General features: G+C 36.3%; 7 protein-coding genes across 8 annotated transcripts; 3 read left to right on the top strand and 4 right to left on the bottom strand.

Annotated features, from left to right (window-relative positions):
- Positions 1-1,807, top strand: LOC9303555 (flavone 3'-O-methyltransferase 1). Its single transcript, XM_002869494.2, has 4 exons — positions 1-613; positions 711-1,021; positions 1,120-1,184; positions 1,301-1,807. Exons 1-4 carry the CDS (start codon positions 189-191, stop codon positions 1,601-1,603), a joined length of 1,104 nt encoding a protein of 367 aa, XP_002869540.1. The 5' UTR covers positions 1-188; the 3' UTR covers positions 1,604-1,807.
- LOC9303554 (protein phosphatase 2C 57) lies at positions 1,756-4,078 on the bottom strand. The gene is made up of 11 exons (XM_021016498.1): positions 3,670-4,078; positions 3,469-3,597; positions 3,273-3,378; positions 3,067-3,177; positions 2,873-2,952; positions 2,740-2,793; positions 2,540-2,656; positions 2,388-2,442; positions 2,255-2,287; positions 2,124-2,170; positions 1,756-2,022 (listed from the first exon to the last, which is right to left on the bottom strand). Exons 1-11 carry the CDS (start codon positions 3,981-3,983, stop codon positions 1,902-1,904), a joined length of 1,167 nt encoding a protein of 388 aa, XP_020872157.1. The 5' UTR covers positions 3,984-4,078; the 3' UTR covers positions 1,756-1,901.
- A 305-nt stretch (positions 4,079-4,383) lies between these two features.
- LOC9303553 (uncharacterized protein At4g00950) lies at positions 4,384-5,796 on the bottom strand. The gene is made up of 2 exons (XM_021016500.1): positions 4,937-5,796; positions 4,384-4,592 (listed from the first exon to the last, which is right to left on the bottom strand). The coding sequence occupies exons 1-2, from the start codon at positions 5,435-5,437 to the stop codon at positions 4,506-4,508; spliced, it is 588 nt and encodes a 195-aa protein (XP_020872159.1). The 5' UTR covers positions 5,438-5,796; the 3' UTR covers positions 4,384-4,505.
- A 6,636-nt stretch (positions 5,797-12,432) lies between these two features.
- LOC110226010 lies at positions 12,433-14,499 on the top strand. The gene is made up of 2 exons (XM_021016416.1): positions 12,433-13,513; positions 13,639-14,499. Exon 2 carries the CDS (start codon positions 13,705-13,707, stop codon positions 14,416-14,418), a length of 714 nt encoding a protein of 237 aa, XP_020872075.1. The 5' UTR covers positions 12,433-13,513; positions 13,639-13,704; the 3' UTR covers positions 14,419-14,499.
- Positions 14,500-15,383: 884 nt separating this feature from the next.
- On the bottom strand, positions 15,384-18,455 carry LOC9303552 (beta-glucosidase 10). 2 transcript variants are annotated; one of them, XM_002867434.2, is made up of 13 exons: positions 18,165-18,455; positions 18,010-18,073; positions 17,694-17,743; positions 17,529-17,604; positions 17,374-17,445; positions 17,202-17,289; positions 16,848-17,103; positions 16,648-16,763; positions 16,345-16,571; positions 16,237-16,262; positions 16,043-16,130; positions 15,865-15,955; positions 15,384-15,776 (listed from the first exon to the last, which is right to left on the bottom strand). In XM_002867434.2, the coding sequence occupies exons 1-13, from the start codon at positions 18,288-18,290 to the stop codon at positions 15,539-15,541; spliced, it is 1,518 nt and encodes a 505-aa protein (XP_002867480.1). In that variant the 5' UTR covers positions 18,291-18,455; the 3' UTR covers positions 15,384-15,538. The 2 variants fall into 2 exon arrangements, with proteins under 2 accessions (XP_002867480.1, XP_020874379.1); XM_021018720.1 differs by having other exon boundaries at positions 15,502-15,776; positions 16,648-17,103; positions 18,165-18,326.
- A 402-nt stretch (positions 18,456-18,857) lies between these two features.
- Positions 18,858-20,341, bottom strand: LOC9305611 (phytolongin Phyl2.1). Its single transcript, XM_021018721.1, has one exon. The coding sequence runs from the start codon at positions 19,889-19,891 to the stop codon at positions 19,100-19,102; it is 792 nt and encodes a 263-aa protein (XP_020874380.1). The 5' UTR covers positions 19,892-20,341; the 3' UTR covers positions 18,858-19,099.
- Positions 20,342-21,584: 1,243 nt separating this feature from the next.
- On the top strand, positions 21,585-23,892 carry LOC9305610 (variant surface antigen E). The gene is made up of 10 exons (XM_002869493.2): positions 21,585-21,740; positions 22,065-22,277; positions 22,370-22,408; positions 22,494-22,541; positions 22,630-22,668; positions 22,784-22,822; positions 22,910-22,951; positions 23,040-23,084; positions 23,360-23,482; positions 23,602-23,892. Exons 1-10 carry the CDS (start codon positions 21,686-21,688, stop codon positions 23,664-23,666), a joined length of 708 nt encoding a protein of 235 aa, XP_002869539.2. The 5' UTR covers positions 21,585-21,685; the 3' UTR covers positions 23,667-23,892.
- The last annotated feature ends 334 nt before the right edge of the window (positions 23,893-24,226 follow it).

Raw genomic sequence — 24,226 nt, 5'->3', positions numbered from 1 at the left:
AATTAAGTAGGAATATTTAGTTCAGTATATGCAAATTATATAAGAAAAAAGTAGCTACATATTTTTAGTATAAATATAGCCCAATTGCAGTTCTCATTTCTCACTCTCAAAAACAGACACCAAAACAGTTTTAAAAGGCGGGAAAGAAACAAAACAGAGTAAAAATCCAAAAAAAAAACAGATGCAGAATGGGATCTTTGGCTGAAACACAGATCACTCCTGCTAAAATCTCCGACGAAGAAGCCAACCTCTTTGCTATGCAGCTCGCCGGTGCTACCGTGCTTCCGATGGTTCTAACATCGGCGTTAGAGCTCAACCTGCTCGAGATCATATACAAGAATGCCGGTCTCGCTGGTGCTCAACTTTCGCCGTCGGAGATAGCTTCTTATCTTCCGACAAAGAACCCTGATGCTCCTGTCATGGTCGATCGGATCCTCAGGTTGCTTGCGGCTTACTCCATCTTGACATGCTCTGTCCGTAAGCTTGTTGACGGCGGTGTGGAGCGTCTGTATGGACTGGGACCAGTCTGCAAGTACCTGACTAAGAACGAACATGGAGTCTCCCTCGCGGCACTTTGTCATTTGAACAGAGACAGAGTGTTCATGGAGAGCTGGTAAAATCTTGTTGTAACCTTATAAAATTCTAACTCTACACTAAGAAACATGTACATGTGGATATGTGACGAGTGAAATATGTTTGTTTGTGTGCAGGTTTCATTTGAAAGATGCAGTTCTTGAAGGCGGAGTCCCATTCGACAAGGCATTTGGTATGGACGCTTTTGAGTACCAAGGGGCCGACCCAAGATTCAACAAAGTGTTCAACAATGGAATGTCGAATCACTCAACCATCGTCATGACCAAGATTCTTGAGACGTACAAGGGCTTCGAGGGATTGTCTTCATTGGTAGATGTTGGTGGTGGCATTGGAGTCACTCTCCGCATGATTGTCTCCAAGCACCCACACATCAAAGGCATCCTTTATGATCTCTCTCATGTCATTGAGGAAGCTATATCCTACCCCGGTATATATAATTCTCTTTTAGGTACTTTGATTCTAAATCATTGAAGGTTTAGTGTCCTATAATATTGACTTAGAGGTGGGATTTGTTAAATGATTCAGGTATTGATCATATTGGGGGAGATATGTTTGTGAATGTTCCTAAAGCAGATGCCATCTTCATGAAGGTTGGTAACTAGTCCTATTGATTCTTGTTAACAAGTTTATAATTACTACATTTAGCATAATAGTCATAAGAATGTATCCCAAACATTTGGTTTTTAACATTTATCACATGTGACAGTGGATATGTCATGATTGGAGCGACCAACACTGTTTGAAATTTCTGAAGAACTGCTACGAAGCACTCCCAGACAACGGGAAAGTGATAGTGGCGGAATCTATACTTCCGGTGGTGCCAGACTCAAGCCTCATGACAAAAGAAGTTGTCCACATGGACTGCCTCATGTTGGCACACAACCCCGGAGGCAAAGAGCGAACCGAGGAGGAGTTTGAGACCTTGGCCAAAGCTTCTGGATTCCAGGGCTTCCAAGTTGTCTGCAGAGCCTATGGTACTCACATCATGGAGTTCCTCAAGAAGATATAAATCTGCGAAAGATGCATGAATGCATCCTTTGGCTCCTTTTGCTTCCAAGTTTTGTTTACACCACTGTCGATATCTTATTTCTCTCTTTGATTTTCTTATCACTATGTATGTCGTTGTTGAAAGATGCATTTCTTTGTAAATGTAGTTTCAACGCTTGTGAAAGTGGTTATATAATAAGATAAAGCTGGTTTTGTTTGTGAGGTATCTTCATATCTCCATTTCTATGGGAATACTAGAGTGTTAGACATAGTTACATGTTTTATATACACTAAAGAAAGAGATGGAATGTTCAATTCACTTAAGATAGATGTGAAGACATCCATATGCCAACAGTAACTAAACCGATAGTAGCTGCAGCCTGAACCAGTTCAACCACCACGTTTTGTCGCTGCGCGGGGAGATTCTTCCACTCTGTTCTTCTGTTTATGCAAAAATCGAAACCAAAACACGTTCAGAGTATATAATAATGTATATAGAGGTTTCATATAGCAGTGGAAACTTTGTCTAGATGAATCCCTACCCTAGATCAGCAATAATGATGCTGATGTTGTCCTGAGACCGCCGGTCCTGAACCGTGGGAACAAAATCGTAAATTTGTCAGTTTTGATTCCTAATCAAAAGTAAGCATGAGGAGGGTTTTTAGCTATTTACCAAAGCTACTTGCGCAAGAGATTCACAAGCAAGCTGTTACAGATGGACAGTTAGGAAACTAGTTCAGCCTTAAAAGTCATACATGTATTGTAGAAACTAATAGATAAGAAGATGGAAGAAAAAAAACACTCGCCTGCACATTTCCATGTTTCCGAAGCTGATCCCTTACGTACCTAACCACATCCGAACTGTACCAGCAAAACATTGATCATTGTAAGCTATGTGTACTTCACCCTGACAAAAGCATATGATTGAATTGGGAAAAAGAGAAAAGGCAAAGGGAACCTTTTCATGTAGTCCCATAATCCATCAGAAGCTAAAATAATGAATTCCACATCAGAAGTAAGAGGTACTTGGAAGATATCTGGAGTTGCGACTACCATGTCCCCTTTACACTCGATTCTGATTATTTCATCGGAATAATTAGGACAGAAATCTTTGAAAGTGTAACACAAGAGGCAAGCAAAAGTAGAAACAGCTTATACCTCGAAACAAACTTCTCGGTCCATCTTCCTTCATCAACACCCTTCTTTAACATTCTGCGTGAATGAACGTTTATGAGTAATGAGGCAGTATAAAAAAAGGGAAGAGCAGTAGTAAGAAGAGAAAGAACCCAACTCATCCTTCTTTGTCTTGAACCGGATGTCACCAAAAGCACGGGATACAGCTATGTCTCCACAAATCCTTCCATTGACAATCTGATCAAACGAAGTGCAAGACATTCCTTTTTAGCTAAATATTAACAACCCCACACAAGAAAATTCAGAGTGATAATTTGAGAAGTTTTAAACATGAAAAATAAGAACACACACCCATCCACCTGCTTCTTTGATCCTTTTCACTTCCTGAATAGCTGCTTTACTGCTTCCATATGGACGGTGAGAATCAGTCAATTCCTCGATTTGTCCAGACCGAGATAATACCTTTTTGAATGCATTAACAAAAAAACTTCATACATGATCAAGTTACAATGCTTCATGGATAAAATTCCCACAAACTAGTTAATAAAAAGACTTACTGCACACGAATCACCAATATGTGCAATGAAAGAAACATCATTTCTGATGAACATTACAGTGGCTGTTGAACCTGATTCGTCTTCTTCGTCACCGTTTGCTTCTAGCCTAGATCCAAACCATATATGATGAATCACTTCACTTCACTCAAATCATCAAAATTCATTCAAACTATAAGAAATTTAAGCTAATTTTCACCATTTGAGCAAATTACGATCCACGCTTTCAAAAGCCTTAATCAAAGCTTCCTTGATTGCTGTGAAATCACCTCCATTCAACAACGATCCAGCTTGCAATGCCCCAATACACTCCTTATACAGCTCATCCCTATCCATCATCATCATCATCATCGTCGTCACCACTGTAACCCAACAAAACAGAGCTTGCATGAGCAGTTACCTGAGGAATTTGACGGACGACGATCCAGCGTGGCCGTCGAAAACCGCGGCGTAGGAGAAGCTATCAAGAGCATCGGAACGGATAACGATGTCGTCCTCCATCTCATCTCGGAATCCTTGAACGCTCGTGTAACCCCATCGAATCGGCGTCACGCCAGTGAGAGACGACGGCGCGTCGATCGCAATCGCGGAGCAACGATGACGACCATACGTGGGATAGACGACAAGGCCACCGCCAGCTTCGGCGGAAGGAGAGGCGGAGTAACGGAGAGTGTTGGAGTGAAAGCGATGAAGATGCGGTCTCAGAAGCGCCATGACTCAGTGAGTCAGGCAAAGCGAGTTAAGTAGAAGAAGAGAAAAAATCGGAGAGTGTCTTTACGGTTAGTGGCCGTGGATTTTCGTAAAAAAAATATCTGAGGATAAGAGAATCAACGCGGGCCTTTTAACTAACTTAACGGTCCACTTTGAAGTTTGGGCTTAGGCCCAAAGCGTGATCAATCAACTTCTATAGCTTTCCTTTTTAGGAAAGTAATATGGTTCTCGCTACCAACTGCAAATAGAAAGGTCATGTCGTTATGTTTTGTATAATACATTTATTGGTTTCCTTTGCATAATGCTATTGTCTCCTTCATTTATGATTCCCTATTACTTTACCTTTTAAGTAATTTACACTAATTCTATTCATCTAAAGGAGCAGTGTAGTTTCAGGGTTTGATTTGGTAAAAATTTAACAATAAACTTTTTCTCATGTAAGGAAATTATGTGGTATATACAGAGGGATATTAATAATATTAGTCTATAAGCTAGAGAATTAGAAAGAAATAGAAGAGATTCGATTTAAATATTGGAAGAACTCATCCGTGGAAGATTATCTTGCCTCCGCCTCCATGGAATCGCTTGCTTAAATCCTTGGTAAACCCTTGCCTGCATTTTATTATTATGTAATCAAAATAATAAGTATATTAAAAAAAAACCATACTACATAGAAAGTAACCAAAGACTTTTGAAGGGAAGACCAAAAGTTTTTACTTTAAAAGGACATTTATTCCAATCCCAAAAATGTTGAAATTTTGTTTTGAATGAGAAATAATTAAAGAAAGTTTGAATTTTTTTTATAGAACGGTTGGGATTTTGAATAACGTAAAAGAATGCAATTTGACAACTTTTTTCTTTTCTTTTTTTTTGAACACGAAATAATTAATTAGACAACTAAAAACGAGATTGTAGAACAGAGAAGGTGATGAGTTATAATTAGCTCCAAAACATACCAAGAATTGCGATGAATGAGAAAGATTCAAGAGGCTTCCTTTTCTTTTAACTCTACTAATCTTCACCGTTATGCCGCCGCCGCCGTCGCGGTCGAAGCAGCGGCCGTTAGTGGAACGTGAAAAGTCGAATCTACCCTCAGAGGCTCCGTCGCTTCTCCTTATCACCGATAGAGACCGACGAGGTATAACGTAAGGACCATCAAGAACTGTGGTCGGAGATGGCTCATTCTCGGCTGGAAAAAACAGCCTCGGCGGAAGCTCAAGGCATCGCACGACTCCTCCTCCTCCTTCGGCGTTCTGCTTGGAAGCCGGCGGTTTGTTCTCATCAGAAACGCGAGGCTTTCCCGGGGCTTCCTCCCATAGAAAAGGGACCGATCCAGCGATGTTCACAGGCGGTGTCGCTAGGCCAGGAGTCTCACAAGCTCTGCTCAATGGTTTTGAGAACAGAGGAAGCTTAGGAGTCGCACAAAACCGTTCTTGATCATCAAATTCAAAATCCATAGCTTTTTTTTTTTCTGAATAAGAAACTTTCTTTGACGTTATATGAAATTGTTTGGGATTTAAATAGATAGAAAAGGTAATTTTCTTTTTTTTTTGGTTCGAATTATATGAACACAAGAATAAAAAAAGGAAACGAGAGGATGAATAATGTGAGGAAGTGTAAGTATTTTATGAAGTTAGGATAGAAAAATAAACAAAAACGCTCCTTGTGGCGCTTCTTATTCACGAGAGAGATCCCAAAGAAGAGAAGAAAATTATAAACAAAGTGGGTGGGCGTGGTCCTACATTACGATTTTCCTAACGTTGGGTCCTTTCAAATTTCACGTCGAGCCTTTATTGCCTATAAATAATACCATTATTAATTGTTATTATATATATATAAATAAATATTAAAAAGAACACTGAAAACCAGAGCTGCTATAGTGGTAACAATAAATAATATGTAACCATAAATCCTGAAGAAGTCCTTCTGTTCGTCGACAAAAAGAAAATATCTTAGTCCTCTCAAATCTCAATTATTATACAAGTTTGTTTAATCTTTAAACTAAACAGAGGTGGGTCTAATTATTAAATATGTTGTGGACCGTAGTTGATGATCAAGTATAATTCCCACTCTAAATCTGAATTGTCCACTTGTATTGCAAAACAAGGCAAACGAAATAACCTTTGGTGAAAGCGAGGAATGTGCTGCTTTAAAGGTCAAAGGCTGTTCTTGTCGTTGCATGAGATATGTATGAGAATGATGAAATGATTTATGCATGGAAAAAGGGCGGTAAGACTAAACAGATTTAGAAGATATTAGGCGGATCATGTTATCCTTGTGAGCTCCCATTCAAGTTCATGTAATGTATCTATAGTCCATGCATATGGTCTAATTAGCAGAACTTTTAGTTGGATAAATTATCGTATTGATGATGTGTAAAGTGCTCCGTATAGTCGTTATCAAAGGCTTGATTTATTTGAAGAGACCAAGAAATATTTTTTTTTAAAAATAAATTTATTCGATTAATTTCTTCTCTCCAAGAATTGTAAAAAATAAGATAATCAATTGAAAATGAAAGAATAATCAGTTACAAACTTCACTAAACATCAAATATATAAAGTATAAGAATTGACTTTTTCGATTAAACCAAACTAATTATTACGACCCATAATCTTCTTTAGAAATATGAACTTTGGTAAGTGAAATTAACCGGGGACTAGTATGTAGTGTAGTTTTTCAAGTTTTGGATGTCTTGTTTAGTTTGGACACGGAATTATCCTTTTAGGAGTTGGTGGATCTGCAAATTAAAACAACTACGAAAAAGAGTAAAATTTTGTTATTAGTGAACCAATATGCATGATAAAGTTTTAAAAGGTCGTAAGTGACTTTGGTAATATATTCACTGACATCTCAAACTAATATGGCGTCTCCTTGAAAGACGTCGCTCTGGGCACAATGGGTGCAAACGTATCTAATCCGCAACAAATGTTTCTGGGCAATGAGAGGAGGGAGTAACCAGGGTTCTTGGATGTGGAGGAAGCTCCTGAAGGTGCGAGAAACGGCAAAGGGTTTTCATCATAAGCTGATAAAGAATGGAAAAAACACATCATTTTGGCATGACAATGTAAGAATATTTTATTCTATGTGGCCTATGTGTCTTTCGGTTTAATTATAAAGTTCAAGTTTATATTAAAGTTAAAGATTCTAATATTAAAGACGATACCGTGATAGATCGGTTTCGATTAAAGAATTAGAATTCGGGTGTATTGATAACCCTCTTCCCTTGCCTTAATTATATTTTATAAGTAATATATATACATGTATATGTTATGTTCATGCATTATTAAAGTGGTGGTTATTACGAACCAATACAACCCTTGGTAGATGCTATATACATGTATATATATGTGGTGTTAAACACGTCAAAGGTTACGTTTTTGTTCTCGTCACGAGAGAAACAAAAACAGAACAATAACTAGACATAAAAAATATCAAGTGAAGGGTTAGTGATCTTCTCCATCAAAGATCACGTGAAAGGAACAAGGACAAAGGGGAGAAGAAATCAATTGGTGAATTGATTCCATTACAAGCCTAATTAAGCAATGGATCAAGGTTAGTCTTTCTTCTTCTACAAGAAAGTGTGTGGTTGAATTAAATTGAATCTAGATGATCTTGGGAATTAGATTTCATGGTAGAAATCATAAAATTTTAATTTAATATTTGGTATCAGAGCTTTTCTAGATTTGTTTAATTCATCATGTTTAAACGTACGGCACCATGAACGAATGTTTAAAGGTTCGCTTTAGATTCTGGAATTTTGGTGTGTGGTTCATCATCGTAATCGTATTTGGCACATATAAGTAACCGTCACATTTTCCTAATCGTCGTCTATACATATGTCTCGTGAATGAATATAGTAATTAAATATCTATTTAAATTCACGTTGAATAATGTGTGTGCATGAGGAGATGTGTGTGCATGTTGATTCACGTAGAACCATATTCAAAAGTCAAAGTCTCTGTTTTGTCTTGTTGATGGTTACTGCATATGAAAAGTCACGATTGTAAAATATTGAAAATATGCAGTACCGTAGAAAGGATTATTGTTTGATTGCATAATAATGTTATGTATATACACGTTATATCGTGTATCTAAAATGCTTCCGCTGCATTTTATTAAAGGGTAATTGTATTATGAAATACTAACACAATATAAAATAGTTATACCCATTAGAATTTTAATGTTTATATTGTATATAACTTGTTAGTCACCAAAGTGGCCTTGTTATATTACATATAGATATTAAAATAAAATTTAAAGATTTATAATTGATCATGATTAAAGAGATGCTAAAAATGACATTAAAGTTTTGATTGATCAATTATTTTATTATCTATATCCTTGGAGATAACCCAAAGGTGGATCATTGGAGATAGTTAATAATAAGAAAAGAATTAATCATTTCCAATATAGTCAATAATATGTATATCCAAAGGTAACATGTTTATTTGATTATATGTGTGATTTGATTAATTATAAAAGTATAAAATTTAGCATCTTTAAAACTGCTAGTATTTAAGTATTGCCCAAAGGTTGCTTGAATACATGCTTTGAAATTATTTATGGCCTTAGAATCTGTATAAAAGTGTCAAAGCACTAATAGGGAAGCATGTTGAAATGTTTGCAGCTTCATCAAATTTGTTTGCATCTGCTAACTCTGTCGTGAAGTTTAATGGGCTGAATTATGAGGAGTGGTCTGAACAGATCCGGTTCACACTGGGTGTAATGACATTGGACCATGCAATCTTCACGGATGAGGAACCCTCAGCCATTACAGAAGAGAGCTCTGAAACTGAAAAGTCTCGCTATGAGTCTTGGGAGCGATCTAACAGGTTGAGTTTGAATCTCATGAGGATGACGATGGCGGAAAGTGTTAAGCCATCTATGCCTAAGACAGAAAAAGCGAGGGAATTCATTAAGAAAATTAAGGAGTGTTCACAATCGGATTTGGCTGACAAGTCGATTGTAGGAGGGCTCATGAGTGAGCTTACTACGAAAAAGTTTGACTGGTCTCAGCCAATCCATGATCATGTGACACACATGTCTAACTTGGCATCCAAGTTAACGACCTTGGGAATGGAAGTTAATGAGTTTTTTTTGGTTCAATTCATCATGAACTCTCTACCTCTTGAGTTTAGCCAGTTCCAGGTGAATTACAACACCATTAAGGATAAATGGAACTATCAGGAGTTAAAGGCTATGTTGGTTCAAGAGGAGGGGAGATTAAAGAAGATGAAGGATCAAGTTGCTCATCTCGTGGGTCTTGGAAGTGCCAGCAGCAGAAAGGAAAAACCAAGTATTAAGGATAAGAAGATGGACAAGACTTTTGTGAAAGGGCCTGAAAGTCAAATCCATAAGGAAAGGAAGTGTTTCTTTTGCAAGAAAATGGGACACTTCAAGAAAGATTGTCCGAAGAGAAAGGCTTGGTTCGATAAGAAAGGTACACAACATATTTATGTTTGCTCTGAATTGAATCTTATCGAAGTGCCTAATAATACTTGGTGGTTAGATTCTGGTGCGACTACTCATGTGTCTCATATTGAACAGGGATTCAGTTCGATTCAGCCCATAAGAGGGGCTGATCAATACTTGTTCATGGGAAACAGAATGAAGGCAAGAATCGAAGGCATTGGGACTTATAGGTTGATCTTGGACACTGGTTGTCATGTAGATCTTGAAGGGTGTCTCTATGTACCTGAATGTTCTAGAAATCTTGTTTCCGTAAGTAGATTGGACAATTTAGGTTTTGTTTTTAAGATTGGACATGGTGTTTTCTCATTGTACCGAAATGATTACCTTTATGGAAGTGGTACTTTGTTTGATTCACTTTATCGGTTTAATCTTGATGCAAAATTTTCTGAATCCTTGTTTAATATTGAAAGTCAAGGCATTAAGCGTAGTGAATCTAATGAAAGTTCAGCTTTCTTGTGGCATCAAAGATTAGGTCACATTTCCAAAGAAAGGATTATGAGGTTGGTAAAGAATGACATTCTTCCTCAGTTGGATTTTAGTGATCTAAATGTGTGTATAGACTGTATTAAAGGAAAACAGACTAAACACATTGTAAAGAAACCAGCCACAAGAAGTACTCAACTTCTTGAGTTAATACACACCGATATATGTGGCCCATTCGATGCTCCGTCTTGGAGTGGTGAAAAATACTTCATCACCTTTATTGATGATTACTCACGTTATGGATTTACTTATCTACTACATGAAAAGTCTAAATCGGTGAATATCTTAGAGGTGTTCATTGATGAGGTTGAAAGGCAATTAGATAGAAAAGTAAAAGTAGTGAGATCTGATAGAGGTGGTGAGTTTTATGGTAAATTCACTGAAAGTGGACAATGTCCAGGTCCATTTGCAAAGCTACTTGAGAGTAGAGGCATTTGTGCTCAATATACAATGCCTGGTACTCCTCAGCAGAATGGTGTAGCTGAGAGGCGGAATCGTACATTAATGGATATGGTTAGGAGCATGTTAAGTATTAGTTCTTTACCCCTTTCATTGTGGATATATGCATTAAAGACTGCAACGTATGTCTTAAACCGGGTTCCTAGTAAGGCAGTTCCTAAGACTCCTTTTGAACTGTGGACGGGAAGGAAACCTAGTTTAAGACATTTACGTGTTTGGGGATGTCCAGCAGAAGTAAAGCCATATAACCCACATGAAAAGAAACTTGATTCTAGGACTGTCAGTGGATTCTTCATTGGCTATCCTGAAAAATCAAAGGGGTATACATTTTATTGCCCTAACCATAGTACGAGAATAGTTGAAACGGGGAATGCTAGGTTCATTGAGAATGGTCAAACTAGTGGGAGTGGTGAACCAAGAAAGGTGGACATTCAAGAAATTCAGGTTGAAGTTTCTTCACCTGATGTTCCATCTAAGGTTGTTGTTCCTATTGTTTCAGTACAGTCAAATGACACAATAGAACAACATGATGATGTACCAACCCCACTAGATGAAGGGACAATTAATGAACCTGTCACTATTCAAGAAGAGAATCATAGTGTACCACAAGAACCATTAAGGCGATCTGGAAGGGAAAGAAGATCTGCTATTTCAAATGATTATGTGGTTTATGCTATTGAAAGTGAATGTGACATAAGCCTTGATGAAGACCCGATCACATTCCGAAAAGCCATGGAAAGTGACAATTCTGAAAAATGGTCAATTGCCGCAAAAGAAGAAATAAAATCTATGGGTGATAACAATGTTTGGGACTTAGTAGAGTTGCCTAACGGTTTCAAGACCGTTGGTTCTAAATGGGTCTTTAAGACTAAGCGCGACTCGAAAGGTAACATTGAAAGATACAAGGCTCGCCTTGTTGCTAAGGGTTTCACCCAAAAGGATGGTATTGACTATAAAGAGACCTTCTCTCCAGTTTCAAAGAAGGATTCTCTTAGAATTGTTTTGGGTTTGGTGGCTCATTATGATCTTGAGCTTCACCAAATGGATGTGAAAACCGCCTTTCTAAATGGAGAGCTTGAGGAGGAAGTATATATGGACCAACCTGAAGGGTTTGTGGCCACAAGAAATGAACATTTGGTGTGTAAGCTGAAAAAGTCGATATATGGACTAAAACAAGCTTCTCGACAATGGTATTTAAAGTTTAATGATACCATTACGTCATATGGATTTGTAGAGGTCATTGTTGATCGATGCATCTACATTAAGGTCAGTGGGAGCAAGTTTGTAATTTTAGTCCTATATGTTGATGATATTTTGCTTGCTGCTAATGACATGGGTATGTTACATGATATTAAGAAATATCTCTCTAAGAACTTTGAAATGAAAGATATGGGTGAGGCATCTTATGTGATCGGAATAGAAATTATTCGAGAGAGATCATAAGGATTGTTAAGTTTGTCTCAGAAAGGATACATCAAAAAGATCTTAGAGAGATATAGAATGGATGAATGCTCTGCTGGAAAAACACCAATTCAGAAAGGGGACAAGTTCAGTAAAATGCAATGTCCAAGAAATGAATTGGAGCGTAAGGAAATGGAAAGAATTCCCTATGCATCAGTGGTTGGGAGTTTGAACTACGTTCAGACATGTACTCGACCAGATATAAGCTTTGCGGTTGGTATGTTGGGTCGATATCAAAGTAATCCCGGAATGGATCACTGGAAAGCTGCAAAGAAAGTTCTCAGGTACTTGCAAGGCACCAAAGAGCTCATGCTTACATACAGGAGATCCGATAACCTTGAGGTTATTGGATATTCAGATTCAGACTATGCTGGATGCGTCGATAGCAGGAAATCGACGTTTGGCTACTTGTTCCTATTAGCTGGGGGAGCAGTATCTTGGAAAAGTGGGAAGCAGTCTGTCATTGCTACTTCCACTATGGAGGCCGAATTTGTGGCATGCTTTGAGGCCACAATTCACGCATTGTGGTTGCGGAACTTTATCTCAGGACTTCGGATTATCGACTCCATAGAGAAGCCGCTGAGAATTTATTGTGATAATTCTGCAGCTGTATTCTTCTCTAAGAATGACAAGTACTCGAAGGGTGCTAAACACATGGAGTTAAAGTACTTGTCCGTAAAAGAAGAAGTGCAGAAACGTAGAGTTTCATTTGAGCATATTAGGACGGACATGATGGTTGCGGATCCGTTAACTAAAGGTCTACCACCCAAGGCGTTCATTGGCCATGTAGAGCGTATGGGGATTATAGACAAAGCCTTGCTATATTGATTGTAGTATGCTCGTTTTATGTATGATACTATGAATTCACTTAAAGTAACGTTTCTGGATTTATTAAGTATGTTATCGTTAAAGTATGTGTATACACTTAAGGTTTATGGATAACATATAGTTATTTTGAGAATTAAGGTTTCTCTCATTGTAAGGAAATTATAAAGTTAGAATTGGTTTGTGATACATGGAAGGGAGCATGTCGTTCAATGATGTGTAACCGCCATGATTCAATCAATTTTAATTTTAATTTAAGTAATTAAAGATCTAATAAACTTGATGTTAAAGCGCGCATTAAAGTTATTAAACCATTAACTTGACACAAAGGCCAAGTGGGAGAATGTAAGAATATTTTATTCTATGTGGCCTATGTGTCTTTCGGTTTAATTATAAAGTTCAAGTTTATATTAAAGTTAAAGATTCTAATATTAAAGACGATACCGTGATGGATCGGTTTCGATTAAAGAATTAGAATTCGGGTGTATTGATAACCCTCTTCCCTTGCCTTAATTATATTTTATAAGTAATATATATACATGTATATGTTATGTTCATGCATTATTAAAGTGGTGGTTATTACGAACCAATACAACCCTTGGTAGATGCTATATACATGTATATATATGTGGTGTTAAACACGTCAAAGGTTACGTTTTTGTTCTCGTCACGAGAGAAACAAAAACAGAACAATAACTAGACATAAAAAATATCAAGTGAAGGGTTAGTGATCTTCTCCATCAAAGATCACGTGAAAGGAACAAGGACAAAGGGGAGAAGAAATCAATTGGTGAATTGATTCCATTACAAGCCTAATTAAGCAATGGATCAAGGTTAGTCTTTCTTCTTCTACAAGAAAGTGTGTGGTTGAATTAAATTGAATCTAGATGATCTTGGGAATTAGATTTCATGGTAGAAATCATAAAATTTTAATTTAATAGACAATTGGTCTACACAGGGAGTTCTGGTTGATGTTCTTGGGAACAGAGGTTACATTGATCTCGGGATTGCAAGAACAGCGACTATGGAAGAAGTTATGAACAGCCATCGAAGCAGGAGGCATCGGGATGCAAAGCTGAACCATATAGAGGCTGAAATAAGTGCAACCAGAGAGGCTAGGAAAATTGATGAGGAAGACGTCCATATGTGGAAGTGGAGATCAGGTTTTAAGAAGTGTTTTTCAACCCGTGAGACATGGATGCTCATTAGAGAAGAGCGACCAAAATGTGAATGGGCTAAAGGTGTCTGGTTTCCACAAGCTACAACGAAATATGCTTTCATCACATGGCTCGCTATGCATAATCGTTTAGCCACGGGTGACCGTATGATGAAGTGGAATCAACAGCCGAACACTGCATGTGTACTATGTCAAGCTCCGATGGAGACAAGGAACCACCTTTTTTTCCATTGTCGTTACTCTAAGCAAGTTTGGGGAAAGCTCATGAAAGGCATTCTGCAAAATAAATACACCACAGATTGGAATCAGCTTGGTCAGCTAGCTACACATGAAACACTAGATCATCGATCACAGCTTCTCTTGCGTTACACTCTTCAAGCAACGGTTCATTCATTGTGGAGGGAGCGTAACAACCGCCGACACGGTGAAGAGCCCACGACGTATCAGAAACTCAGCAAACACATTGACAAAACCATTCGGAACAGGCTAAGTATTCTTCGCAACTCCGGCGATAAAAAGTATGAGGATATCCTCATGTTTTGGTTTGCTACTCGAAATTAGTTCTTGCATCTATAGCTCTAAAAACACTTTCTGAAAAGCTACACATGTTGTAACCCAGGTTTTTTTGGTGAATAAATTTTACATTCATTAAAAAAAAAAAATATTCACTGATGATCGAAGAATATACAAAGATGTGTCACTGTTGCTTACTTTACGGGGAAGCCAAGTTAATAAACAAAGGTGTGTTTACCGGTCTTACCGCAATGGACGACGCTCTAATAAAAGATTTGGTCATGTAGTTAAACACGCCACTCAACCATGGAATGATCGGCACCCAAACCTTTGTTGAAATATATATCATTTATCTATATATATGTAAAAATGTTTGGCTGTAACTAACAATTATTTTAGTGTTTTTAACTACCTATGCTATGACACTTAAATTATGTAAACTACAACTACAAATTTACAGTACCAATTATAAATTTGTCCTCACCATGATGATGTGAGCGACCAATCACTATAAAAAGGCCCAAATCTTTCTTAACGTAAGGCCCGATTCCCACTTTATCACTTTAGCTTGTTGTCAAAACGATGACCAGAAAATTGGAAAACAGAGACAAAGGTTTCATTTTCATTTTCCTCCTTTAGTCTCATCATGAGTTCAAGAGAATAAATAATTGAAGGGTTTACTGGTTTTCTTGGACCATTAAAAAGAAAAGTACATATCAAGTGACCGATCTTTTATATTCCTTCTTCTTCCACTCGCAAAACGCGACAAATATACATGTGAAGAAGACTAGAAAAATCTTCTTCTTTTTTCGGTGAAATGTCTTTCCTCCTTGTGATGTGACCGACATACATTTCCAAATGTAACTCTATATTGGGCTGTGAGGCCTCTAAGCCCACTTAGTTTGTATAGCTATACTAGGTTAAATCACTATGTTGTATAAAAGGCATTGCCTCTCTTACGTATTCAATAAGAAACATACTTTACAACATCATCTCCTTCTTGACACTCTATGTACTAGAAATTTAAGTTCTTAATGTCTTTGTCACTTTTGTGGGTTGTGTCCCAGTGTCATTATCTAGTTTACTATCTTCGAGAATCTATGCTACACTTAATGGTCTCAAAAGTATAGATGAAATAAACCAAACAAGGATCCTTTGGTTAAATACATTACAATGAAGAAGAGCCAGAGATGTTTCTCTGCAACTGAATAGTATCTTGAGAAGAAACATCAATTGTACCATTGAGAAAACCAGTGTACCAAGAAGCAGAGAGCTTTGGAGTCCTCTTGCGACCAGGATCGCTGAAATTCACATAGTACATTCCGAAGCTGGTCGTATATCCAGTCAATAACTCATACAAATCAATCATCGACCATACAAAGTAACCTCTCGTGTCCGATCCATTCCTGATCAGTAAGCAAAAGTGGAATTATACCAATGAATCCTAATGTATTAGTAATATGAGGACTAAGAGATGCAGAAGGAGAATCATACTTGATGGCGTTGAGCACAGCACCAATGTAAGCTTGAATGAATTCAATTCTTTGTGTGTCTTGTAATGTCGAAACGCGTCCCATCGGCATACCTGTATTTTAAATAAAAAGATTGCAGTTTGAAGAACTTAAGAACAAGAAAGTGTGCTTTCAAGCAGAAAAAATAGAGTGAAGTTTACCATTTTCTAGAATGTAGATTGGAGGATTGTTATAGCTCTGCTTTATATACTCAAGAATACCTTCAAGACCCCAAGGAGTAGCCTCCCACTTCAAGAAAAGCAATTGAATTAGGAAAATCTCCAGATTGAAGAAGATCAAACAAGAGCTTTTGGCATAAAATAAAAATGTGTTATGCAGATTTGCAGGACCTTACCGCAAGAAATGAAGAATTCCCAGCGGCTGTCCAAAGAAGAAGAAATATTAGTTAAAACAGTTGAGAAATGTTTTATATTGGTTGATGATGAAAAGAAACTAATCTTACAAATCATATACACGCCCATGTCTTTATAGAAGCCTTCACTCATGCTGGGAAAGATAGAAGGTGAGGGTTGGTTTGTGACATATAATGTTAAGTAGTGAATAATTCCTATAAAGTCAGATGATCCTTTAACTTGCTCTGACTCTTCCTCTGAGAACACCGGTAATCTCGATCCCACGGTTCTCTTCATTTCATCCGGATAGTCTCCAAATACCAAAGGCTTCAACATCCTGAATTATCAATTTAATTAGTCTTCAGATTTTGTCTTCAAGTTATTGAAAGAAAGAAAGAAAGTTTTTTTCTCACCAGCCATAGAAGAAAGCTTTAGCTCTTTGAGTTGCGATTTCATCCTCCTTGGAGTTTGTATAGGGAGATAACCCGAATGCAAATATACTAAGCCCTATGGATCCTCTCTGCTTACTCTGCACCATCATATGAACTATGATCATATACGCAGTTGAGTTTCGGGTTTTAAGAGCGAAAAAGATATATCTATATGTACATACCTTGTACTTTAGTTTATACAATTTTGAAGCAGAGGCATGAGCTAGCAATATGTTATGGCCTGCAAGATATGGTTCTGTAGAAGAATTTCCAGTAGTACAATTGATGAATTTGTTAGGAGAACAACGTCCAGGCGGCGAGATTCCTTGGTCATAAGAACCAATGGCGAAAATTGTAGCTTCGTTTATGGTAGTCCATAACTTCACATCCTCCCCAAACTCTCTGAAGCATGCATCTGCAAAAGCAGTGAAGTCTTCTCTGCAATATAAAAAACAAACAACAATTTTTTAATTTACAATTCATATTCAAAAAATTAAATGACTTTGCTAAATCAACATCTTTTCTTTATCCTTTACATGATTTTGCGGTTGATCCATCCTCCGTACTCGTCTTCAAGACACTGAGGAAGATCATAGTGGTAAAGTGTAACGTGTGGTTTGATTCCTGTTAATAGTTTTGTCAAAATTTTCAGTTAGAAGCTATGAATTGGCTTTAGTTGCGATTTAAAGTATAAAGACAAAACCTCACCATGGATTTTTAGTTCTTTGATGAGGTTCTTGTAAAACAATAGACCTTTGGGGTTGATGAGTCCTCTTCCATCTGTCACAAAGACAAAAGGGTTTAAGAGGTCAGAAACAACAGCATCGTTACTTGCAAATAAAGAAACCAGGAAGAGGTGTTACTAGGTATTAGTCTTGACCAGGAGATAGAGAATCTGAATGATTCTAAGCCCATTTCTGCCATCAGCTTAACATCTTCCTGCCAAAGTAACAACAACATTGAGAAAACAGAGCCAGAGACTTACGATAACTTCTTCGAAAAAGTAAACGCAAAGAAGAGAGAGGAACCTTGTATTTGTGATACCCATCAGATGTTATATCTCCATTACCTTTATTGTCTGCAAGTTTTGAACAAGAATCTATGAGAAATTCTCCTATAAAACCCCTAATAATGACACAAAATTTCGAAATATAAAACGCCAATTGAATTGAACCACAGAGTAACCTTATGATATGAACATACTTTAATTTTTTGATCAACAACCTATGATTATTAACTACAAAAAATTACATGAATCTTTATTAATTCCTAGAATTTATGTTCAATTTATCTATTCGTATATTTGTTCGCAAAAAGAGAAACCCACATTAAAAATATACTTACAAGAGTGAGAGAAAGTATCCCAGACGCTAGGAGTTCTTCCGTCTTCATCAACAGCTCCTTCCCACTATTTCCACAAATTCCCAACATAGAAAAATAAAAAATTTTATTTTATAGACAAAACAAAATACGTGAAGAACAGAGAAGCAGAGTCGAACCTGATAAGCAGAAGTGGCGGCTCCGAAGAGGAAATCCTTTGGAAAATTGTTTCTGGTAAAGGCATCACTGTAGCTTGTTGCCAAGAGGATGACCAGCAAAATGAAAAGTAGAGAGAAATGTTTCATTTTGATTTTGCTCCTTTCGTTTGAGTGTAGGAGAATAAATATTAATAAATAAAGTAGGAGAATAAATAATTGAAAGAAAAAAAAAAAAAATGAAGGGTTTGATCGTTGTCTTGACCGTTAAGTAGCGTAAGTGATCGATCTTTTTCTATATGTGACAAATATATGTGAAGAAGAAGATTCAAGAAATATCTCTTTTTCGTAGTTCCTTGTGATGTGACCGACATTCATTTCCAAATATCTGTAATTAAATAGTATTTCATTTCTAAAATACCAAACATCTCTACATATTAAATATGAATTTCTAAAAATAATTTAAATGGTGGATTGAGATTTTTTCTCTTTTGCAAACAAAAAAAATGCTAATGTAGTTAAAATTTACATTTGACAAATATTTTGTTTTAAAGATAATTTTATGTATTAATTTGGAAAAGAAGAGTGAGTGGAATTTTTTTGGAAAAGATAGTCACTGGCCAACCAAAAAGAAGAGTCGTTAGCGATTGGTCTTCTAATAAGAACTACAAAAATAAGAGTGAGTGGTCTTGTAAAATTTGAACCGCATAAGCCATCTTCGCCTAACAAAACTCGTAACCAAAACATTTAAAGAAAACGAAAAGAGATAATATTACAAAAGAGATTTACAAACACTTTCTTAATTTCTTTTACCACATGAAGAACAACTTCAAAAAAACACAATAACAACATCATCACAAACGTGTAAACCAGGCTTTCTTTTAAACCCTGGAAACAACACCTCGGATTTTGAAAAACATTCAACCACATAACTTTAATGATCAAAGATTTGATGATAATTACCCTTCCATGCATTGAAACCCTTGACAAACCCAAAGCCAGATTCCAAAGAGAACAACACAGATACAGAGATCAAACATCAAAACAATCCACACATGTTTCCTCCATATCTGTTTTGCCTTTTGTCTATGATGATCATGAATCATCAAACCATTTCTCACTCCCTTACCTCCCCCTAAATCCATCTTCTTCTCATTCCAATTCCCTTCACTTTTCCCCTCCGTCTGCAATCTCTTCTTGTTCTTCAACACCCTCAATGGCTTTCCTAAAAGCGGCATCAACGCACCGCCTTTTCGTCCTCTCGACGAATCCAAACTTTGATTATTCTTAATCTCCCTCGTTATACTCCTCGGTGATCCAGCCATACCTAACTCCAATTCCAAATCCTTGTTATTATTAGTATTACCACCACCATTAGCGATCTCAGCGAAAATTGGATCAAGCTTTGATTGGAGACAGTGTTGAGTCGGATTATCCAACGAATCCGCCGTAGATCCGTCTTCCATTAGAGACTCTGTAGCTGATTTCAATCGATTGAAGAGCCATATAGACTCCGATTTCGCTACGACCTCGTCTAAAATCGCGAAATATGAAAACAATCCGTCGATGATCAAAGCGTAGGTTCTTTTATGGACTGTGTGAGAGATCATCGAATGATGTGGAGGTATGTTCTCAATGCATCTCAAAGCTAGATCTTCGATTCCTGGCTCTTCCTTTGAAGCAAACTCAGCGAGAATCACTGTTCCTTTCGCAATGCAGGAGTAGAACAACAGACGTGGATTCGAAATCATTCTATCGATCGATCTCCTAATTCGAAATCGAGCAAAAACAAAATCCGATCAGAATTAATCGGAAAAAAAAAAAAAGAGAACAGTGTAGCTAGATACAAATTTGATCCGATCTGAAATCGGAAGAAGAGCAGAGATTTGAGTGATTTTAGGTTTATCTGTCTAGAGATCCATCTTCTCGATTGCGAGACTTTCCGGGAAAATGGTGGAAGAAGAGTTCCATTATTGGCGAAACCAAAACGATGAAAAAAAAAAAGGTTAGAGCAGAAATTTACCGGAAAAAGATAAAAACGGAAGCAGAATAACGATTACCTTGGTGAAAGTACCCTGAGGATAATTTATATTTACAAGAATACCCCAGCTTTCATAGATCGCGTAACGAAAATATGACACGTGGAAAAGTTAGTTCATCCTTCTTCCATCCCCAGTACTGGAGTGCTGTACTACCGCCACGTGTTGAGAGTAGCATATTATTGGTACGTCCGTGATTAAATAGAAATAAAGAATTTCGTAGCCGGTTAAGCTCATGGGCCTCTAAGCCCAATATTAACAGAACTTAAAAGGCTTTCAAGTACAAGTCCTTCCGTCCAACCATAATCAATACTGCCTCTGTATTTGAAAAAATGTCGTTTCAACTGTTTTTGGGTGAATTAAGAAAAGGCACAGAATTACAAAACTAACCTTATGAGAAACGATTATTTACAATTATATTTTTGGTATCTGTAGTTTTGGTAATTTAGACTGATTAATTATAATCAGTGTTCAAGAAAGCACTAGGCGCTAAGCGGGCGGTGACCCAGTGCCTAGCGCCTAGAACGCCTAATCGGGGCCTAGACGATTTTTTAGGCGGTTTAGACGTTTATAACATAAAACATTATCAATATGATATTATATATAAAAGTTATATAAAATATCTATATAAAACTAAAAATTAGATAAAATATTTATTTATATTTATATTAAACAATATATGAATATTTATAACTATATATATAAATAAAACTCTAATTAAAATTGAAAAAATACATTAAACAAGATCTATGTAATTTTAGGCGGTCAATGCGGTTATCTAGGCGTCGCATGTGAGTCTAGCGCCTAGTCGGGGCCTAGGCGACCGCCTAGACCGCTTTTTAGAACACTGATTATAATCAATTAATTGGGGGTAATTTAGGAAATTTTATGCAAAAATTGTTAAAATGATAACTAATTAAAAACACAGAAAAAAGGCTAGAACGACATTTATTCAAATACGGAGGGAGTATGAAATTGTAGCTTACTGATCAAAGTCATGTATGCCACATTACCACTGGATTTCTCTTAATTTCATATTCCTAAGCTAACTTCATATTAAGAGACTGCTTCGATACTTCTGATTCGGAGACTAGATACATATATCACAATGAAAGGTTTATGTCTTGCTAACGGTAAAAAAAAAGATTAATTATTTGAATGTCAAAACAAAAATGAAATACTAAAATTCAGAATACTAGCTATGCTATTAGTCAATTGTAATTAACATTTTCGAAGTCATAAACAATGAAGATAAAAAGTCATAAGATCATAATGTTTATTTGAAGAATAAGAGTCGGTCATTATTTAGCCTTTCCATGGTTCTTTATTTAATCTTATGGTGGGTTCAATAGTACGATTTTAATATAAAAAAACGCATGGTTGATATATATATATATATATATATATATATATATATATGATCTCATCAAATTTGGCAAGAATAAAAAATATAATTGTTCTCTGGTTCTCCCATTGTGATCACCATTAACACCAGGTTCAACTTCAATGGAATCCACCATGCCCAAACGCCAAGAGCTTGGCGATGGCGATGGTCTATATGGTACGTTTCTAATCATTCTTTTTATTGTTATTTAGGTCATTGATGTTATTGTTAGGATGTATATTGTTCTTACATAGAATTATAGTGTTAATTATTTAGTGTTAGAGAATTCCATTGAAATGGCACTCCCATATATGGTAGATAAATGTACTCGTTATCAAAAAACAAAAAAAATGTATCACATTTCTTTTTAGTTATGGGAATCAAGATTTTGGCGAAAACTAATTAAAAATTTGCTTTAATTGTTCTTGATCGATAGAGACTTGAATCCATTTAGTTATTCTTGTAATACAAACATTAATGGATCTCAAAATGATCATGAAGAGAGCTCGAAAAGTCGATCTCCCGAGAAGGCTATGGAAGAGATACGTAAGCAGGAGACTCATGATCTATATTGCCCTAAGTGTACTTGTAACATCACCAAAACTGCTCAACTCGTTGAAAAAGGAGATGATTTTTCTCCCGACAACCAAAAACCTTTCGTGCTCTGGATCCCTATCTTCACCCCCTTCAAGTTCCTTTCAAGTTCTCCCACAGGTATTACATACGTACACATGTATTATTGTTATATATGATGATGAGATACTTTGTTTCTTTGAGTGCTGAGTGACCGGTTTTTTTATCTGTAGGATCAGTCGAAAGCAACCCATCGAGTCCTAATCACAGTGGTATGTGCAGACACACTTCTTTATGATGGATGCAATTTTTTCTTTGAACTATTTCTTATATGCTCGCTCGATTTTCTATCTGTAGTAATACCAGTCGAAAACAATCCATCTTATCCCAATCCCAGTCCCAGTGGTTTGTGTATACATTTATTGGTTTATGATGAATATATACGTACACTTTTGTCTTTAAATTCTTTGAGTGATCGATTTCCTATTTGTAGGACCACACGAAAACAACTCATATCAACCTGATTCCACTGGTATGTGCACACATTTATCAGTCTATGGTTGGAGACATTTTTTTTTTGGACAAACTGGTTGGAGACATTTTATTTTTAAAACTTTATGCTTAAATTATCAATTTTCTATCTACAGAACCAGTCGACAACATCTCATCTAATTCTAACTCCAATGGTATTATGTGTTATGTGTACATATCTTTCTTATGATGGAAACTCGTTTCTTTAAAATCATACTTACGTTATCGATTTTCTACTTTAGGTCGACCAGTCGAAGAAAACTCATCTAATCCTTATTCCAGTGGTATGTGTATTGTACTCATATATCTTTATGATGGATATATTATTTCTTTGAAGTACTCATGCTTAAAGTGTCGATTTTCTATATGAAGGATCAGGGAACATCAATTCATCTAATCCTAGTCTCAGCCATTTAGGTATACATTTCCTTGTGATGAACTACCACTATATATCACTCTATTAATAATCCTAATTCCTTTCTTCTTCTTTTTTCCTTTGTCCTTCATCTTCAACGGCACAATTGCTATATATATAGCTAAAATCCTAATTCCTTTCTTCTTTTTTTTCCTTTGTCCTTCATCTTCAACGGCACAATTGCTATATATATAGCTAAAATCCTAATTCATTTCTTCTTTTTTTTCCTTTGTCCTTCATCTTCAACGGCACAATTGCTATATATATATATATATAGCTAAAATCTTGGAACGATTGCCTACTCGATTTCGGAATTCAATTATTCTTAGAGAGGAAAATAATAATGCCACTCCTCTACACCAAGATGGTGCATGTCATCAAAGCTCTACGAGCACATCAGGTCATTCCCAATGCTTTGGCTGTTTCATTTCTATCCAATACAATCTAAAACAAAGATATCAGATATTTTCAAAAGATATAATCCCATTTTTCTTGTCTTGACCCCTGGAAAATATGCAGTGTCTGAGCAACATGGACGTGGGAAAACTTGTGATGTTGGATGGCTAGTTCATCGTCCAATTTAAACGCCCAGCAACTAGACAACGAATTGATTATCCTCTCTTTTCACCCCCTAAAATGAACGATTTTTTTTTTGTCTGATTGAAAAACCATAGTAAAGTGATTGGCGATTGTGTGATGATTACATTTTGCACCGAGTTTAAAGCATAGAAATCATTGCACTGTTACTGGAAAAGTTTTATTTCTTAAATTACAAAATTTTCATAAAGATATTACAAAAGACGTAATAGAGTGCTAGAGTTTTGGTAAAAAATAATTTGTTTTTTATAATGAATCTATTGTTAAACTCATGTATATATCGTATATTGAATATTAACTGTTGATGATTCGGAGTTTAGTTGTTCCTTTGCTCGAAACAAGGAAATCATATTGATCAAATTTTACATGTATGTTATCGTTTATAATTAATTAAGAAATTTTTAGAAAACTAACAAATAGATGTTAGATTTTTGAATTGATATATTATCATTTGTGTTTCCAATCTTGTGAATTTGAAACAGAAATTTCTCTCAAAAATCAAACAAACAAACAAATCTAATTAACTAATTATATACAAACTTAATGA

Source organism: Arabidopsis lyrata, assembly GCF_000004255.2.
Source record: "Arabidopsis lyrata subsp. lyrata unplaced genomic scaffold ARALYscaffold_7, whole genome shotgun sequence".
Classification (NCBI taxonomy): Eukaryota; Viridiplantae; Streptophyta; class Magnoliopsida; order Brassicales; family Brassicaceae; genus Arabidopsis; species Arabidopsis lyrata.
Note: the sequence above shows the minus strand (reverse complement) of the source record. Positions and strands in the feature narration are given on the sequence as shown.

Excerpts from the sequence above, each read along its gene's own strand:
- LOC9303555 (XM_002869494.2), top strand. The coding sequence starts at position 189 with ATGGGATCTTTGGCTGAAACACAGATCACTCCTGCTAAAATCTCCGAC. Across the intron at positions 1,022-1,119 it reads GGAAGCTATATCCTACCCCG|GTATTGATCATATTGGGGGA; the intron begins GTATATATAATT and ends TAAATGATTCAG. Across the intron at positions 1,185-1,300 it reads CAGATGCCATCTTCATGAAG|TGGATATGTCATGATTGGAG; the intron begins GTTGGTAACTAG and ends CACATGTGACAG.
- LOC110226010 (XM_021016416.1), top strand. The coding sequence starts at position 13,705 with ATGGAAGAAGTTATGAACAGCCATCGAAGCAGGAGGCATCGGGATGCA.
- LOC9303553 (XM_021016500.1), bottom strand. The coding sequence starts at position 5,437 with ATGGATTTTGAATTTGATGATCAAGAACGGTTTTGTGCGACTCCTAAG. Across the intron at positions 4,593-4,936 it reads CTCATTCATCGCAATTCTTG|GCAAGGGTTTACCAAGGATT; the intron begins GTATGTTTTGGA and ends AATAAAATGCAG.
- LOC9303552 (XM_021018720.1), bottom strand. The coding sequence starts at position 18,290 with ATGAAACATTTCTCTCTACTTTTCATTTTGCTGGTCATCCTCTTGGCA. Across the intron at positions 17,446-17,528 it reads CTGGTCAAGACTAATACCTA|ATGGAAGAGGACTCATCAAC; the intron begins GTAACACCTCTT and ends TCTTTGTGACAG. Across the intron at positions 17,104-17,201 it reads TGGATCAACCGCAAAATCAT|AGAAGACTTCACTGCTTTTG; the intron begins GTAAAGGATAAA and ends TTTATATTGCAG.
- LOC9303554 (XM_021016498.1), bottom strand. The coding sequence starts at position 3,983 with ATGGCGCTTCTGAGACCGCATCTTCATCGCTTTCACTCCAACACTCTC. Across the intron at positions 2,171-2,254 it reads CTCTTGCGCAAGTAGCTTTG|GACCGGCGGTCTCAGGACAA; the intron begins GTAAATAGCTAA and ends CCCACGGTTCAG. Across the intron at positions 2,023-2,123 it reads ATCATTATTGCTGATCTAGG|AAGAACAGAGTGGAAGAATC; the intron begins GTAGGGATTCAT and ends TTGCATAAACAG.
- LOC9305611 (XM_021018721.1), bottom strand. The coding sequence starts at position 19,891 with ATGATTTCGAATCCACGTCTGTTGTTCTACTCCTGCATTGCGAAAGGA.
- LOC9305610 (XM_002869493.2), top strand. The coding sequence starts at position 21,686 with ATGGAATCCACCATGCCCAAACGCCAAGAGCTTGGCGATGGCGATGGT. Across the intron at positions 22,409-22,493 it reads ATCGAGTCCTAATCACAGTG|TAATACCAGTCGAAAACAAT; the intron begins GTATGTGCAGAC and ends TTCTATCTGTAG. Across the intron at positions 22,542-22,629 it reads TCCCAATCCCAGTCCCAGTG|GACCACACGAAAACAACTCA; the intron begins GTTTGTGTATAC and ends TCCTATTTGTAG.